At 38.3% G+C, this 2,645-nt stretch overlaps 1 protein-coding gene across 1 annotated transcript in view; it reads right to left on the bottom strand.

Moving 5' to 3' along the window:
- Positions 1-234: 234 nt before the first annotated feature.
- LOC105627838 (leucine-rich repeat-containing protein 15-like) overlaps positions 235-2,645 on the bottom strand; it is a 9,061-nt gene continuing 6,650 nt past the window's right edge. Inside the window, exons 2-3 of the mRNA XM_012209115.1 lie at positions 1,971-2,368; positions 235-1,876 (exon numbers count right to left, since the gene is read on the bottom strand). Of these exons, the coding sequence (XP_012064505.1) occupies positions 235-1,876; positions 1,971-2,368 (2,040 nt within the window). The remainder of the gene's footprint in view (positions 1,877-1,970; positions 2,369-2,645) is intronic.

Below are 2,645 nucleotides of genomic sequence, written 5' to 3'. Positions count from 1 at the left end.
CAATATATAAACTGTAAACTCTTACAGGTTTGCCTTAATCCTATGACTATAAAAATAATGCCACGGAAATATAAATTTTACAATATTGTTATATTGTAGTTTATGGCTCACATGATATGACGACGTTGCAATGATATTTAATATTGCGGAACTTGCTCAAAGTTCCTGTTTATATCTACGTACCTTACGATAGTAGACATTCAACATCGGATGTTGATAGTTAACTGCCGCATATCATGAACGCCGATTACAATTAGATTCGCGAACATATTTAGCCCAAGTACGAGAAGGAGTAAACTGGCTGGGATAATGTTTGCGATTCGCAGTTGACTGACTGCTGTCTATCATATTTCGATATGTTTCTTCATCGTAGGCGCAAGAGAGATTCTTTCTTCGCTTTATTGAACCGGTTTCAAAATTAGCCGGTTGACTGCCAACGAGCACATGAAGATCACCTTTTTCCTGCACAGCCCAATCCCAGGTCTCTGCGATAGAGCAATTGCAAATAAACGGATTTCCCATGAGATTAATCGATAACAAGCGTGGATTTGCCTTTAATATCTTCGGATGGATCGTACGCAGGTTATTGTTACTAAGGTCTATATGTTCTAATCTGGGCAATGTTTTCAGAGAACTCAAATTTTCTACACCAGATATTGTGTTGCCCGAAAGATTCAATTGAGTGAGATTATTCGTTGTAGCAAATATATCTTCGTTCAAGTGTGAGATGCCACAGTTGCTGAGGTCTAAAATCTCTAACTTGGAGAGCTGCGTTGGGAGTAGCGAGCCTTCATCGGGTACGATCAGCGGATTGCCACTGAGTTTGAGTTCTATTATATCAGTTAACTCGCGGTCACCGAAAACTTTTGGATCGAGAGGTGCCTTGAGGTCACAGTTATTGAGCTCTAGGCTTTCCAAACGCGTCAAATTTGCAAACAATCCTTCTTCTAGAGTATGAAGTTCATTTCCCGAAAGAATTAATTGTTTCAAGAAAGTCATTTGTGCGAAAGTGTTAGTTCCAACATAACCGAGACCGCAATAAGACATATCTAAATATTCCAAAGCGCTTAACGGATTGAGAAGACTGACGAATGCGTCAGATAATGGATTATAAGAAATATCCAGTTCCTCCAGGTGTTCGAATACATCAAAAGTATCTGGCAACCTTCGAAGACTGCAATTGCTGAGGGAGAGTTTATGAAGTTTTGGTAAATGGCGCAAAACGGCAGTTAAATCGCTAGCGAACATTGGATTACCGCTCAGATTGAGGACGCGTAGCTTGCTTGCGTTTCTAAAAGCTTCTTCAGATAGACGATCTTGTAAATTACAATTCGATAAGTCTAGAGATTGTAGACTGTGCAAGTTGTGACCGAGCGTATCTTCGACATCTAGATGCCACAGTTCATTATCCGCAAGAACCAATTGTAAGAGATATAAGTTCTTCGCAAAGGCATCACCCGGTAGATTCGTGATACCGGTTTTGCGGATATCTAGATGTTCCAAACGTACCAATGGTGTGAGAACACTTCTCCAGTTCAATGTTTTCAATTCATTGTCTGCTATCTCTAATTGTCGCAAATTTTCTAGGTGAGAAAACGCTTCAGGCGATATGTAGGTTAAATTGCATCCGTTTAGCTTGAGATATTCCAAATTCGTTAGATGATCGAAGGGGCCCGGCTCTATCCTTTGCAAGGGATTGTGCGATAGATCGAGCTTATTCAAATTCGTCGTGTTGTAGAAGAAGCGCGTGTTGAGGTGCCAGATCCCGCATGAATTCAGATCGAGGTATAGCAGCGTACGGCAATTCAGGAAGGGTTCCTCAACCTCGTCCAAGGGATTGTGTTGGAGTTCCAATGTAATTAGACCCGGGCTGTCCCTGTTGAATTAATCGTATGATCGACAAAACCTATATCACACGTCTGAGAATGGAATGACTACTGGCGAATATAATTGATATCGAATTATCTTACCGAAATGCTTCGGGATCTACCCGCGTAATGGCGTTATACGAGAAATCTGCGTCCAGAAGGTACGTCAATCCAGCAAATGATTCATATGTCAGCTCAGTTAATCGGTTGTGTGCCATCTGAAGACGCCTCAATTTGATCGATTCTGGAAACGGACTGATGTCTGCAATATTATTATCATTCATGTCTAAAATATAGACATTATGACTCAGCTCGTTGTATGGAATGGTCGTCAGATTGCTGTCCGAGCAGTCCGTCACCCAGTTGACGCGAAAGTAATGACAGTGGCAATCTACAGGACATTCTTGCTCCAGCAGTTCCTCGTTATTAAAGGCTGATGTCGTAATAATAAAATAGATCGCAAGTAGGGACAACGCTGTTGTCATCTTTGCCATTATAATCTGTACAATCAAAAACAAAAAAATTAGTCATAATTAGGTTTCAGTATATAATGATACATTGAAATAATTTTGTATCTCCATATATCATACTTTTACTATTGAACATCTTTTTCACATATTAAAAACAATCAGAAAAAATGTTCAGAAAATATAATTTAAAGATATTATAAAAATTAATTCTTTTAAATGTTAAAGAATTAAAGAACATTATATATATATACATATATATATATATATATATATATATATATATATATAATAAATAGTATATAATATA

This window comes from Atta cephalotes (genome assembly GCF_000143395.1).
Source record: "Atta cephalotes unplaced genomic scaffold scaffold00010, whole genome shotgun sequence".
In the NCBI taxonomy this organism is placed as follows: Eukaryota; Metazoa; Arthropoda; class Insecta; order Hymenoptera; family Formicidae; genus Atta; species Atta cephalotes.
The sequence above is the reverse complement of the archived record's forward strand: the minus strand, read 5'-3'. Positions and strand labels throughout refer to the sequence as shown.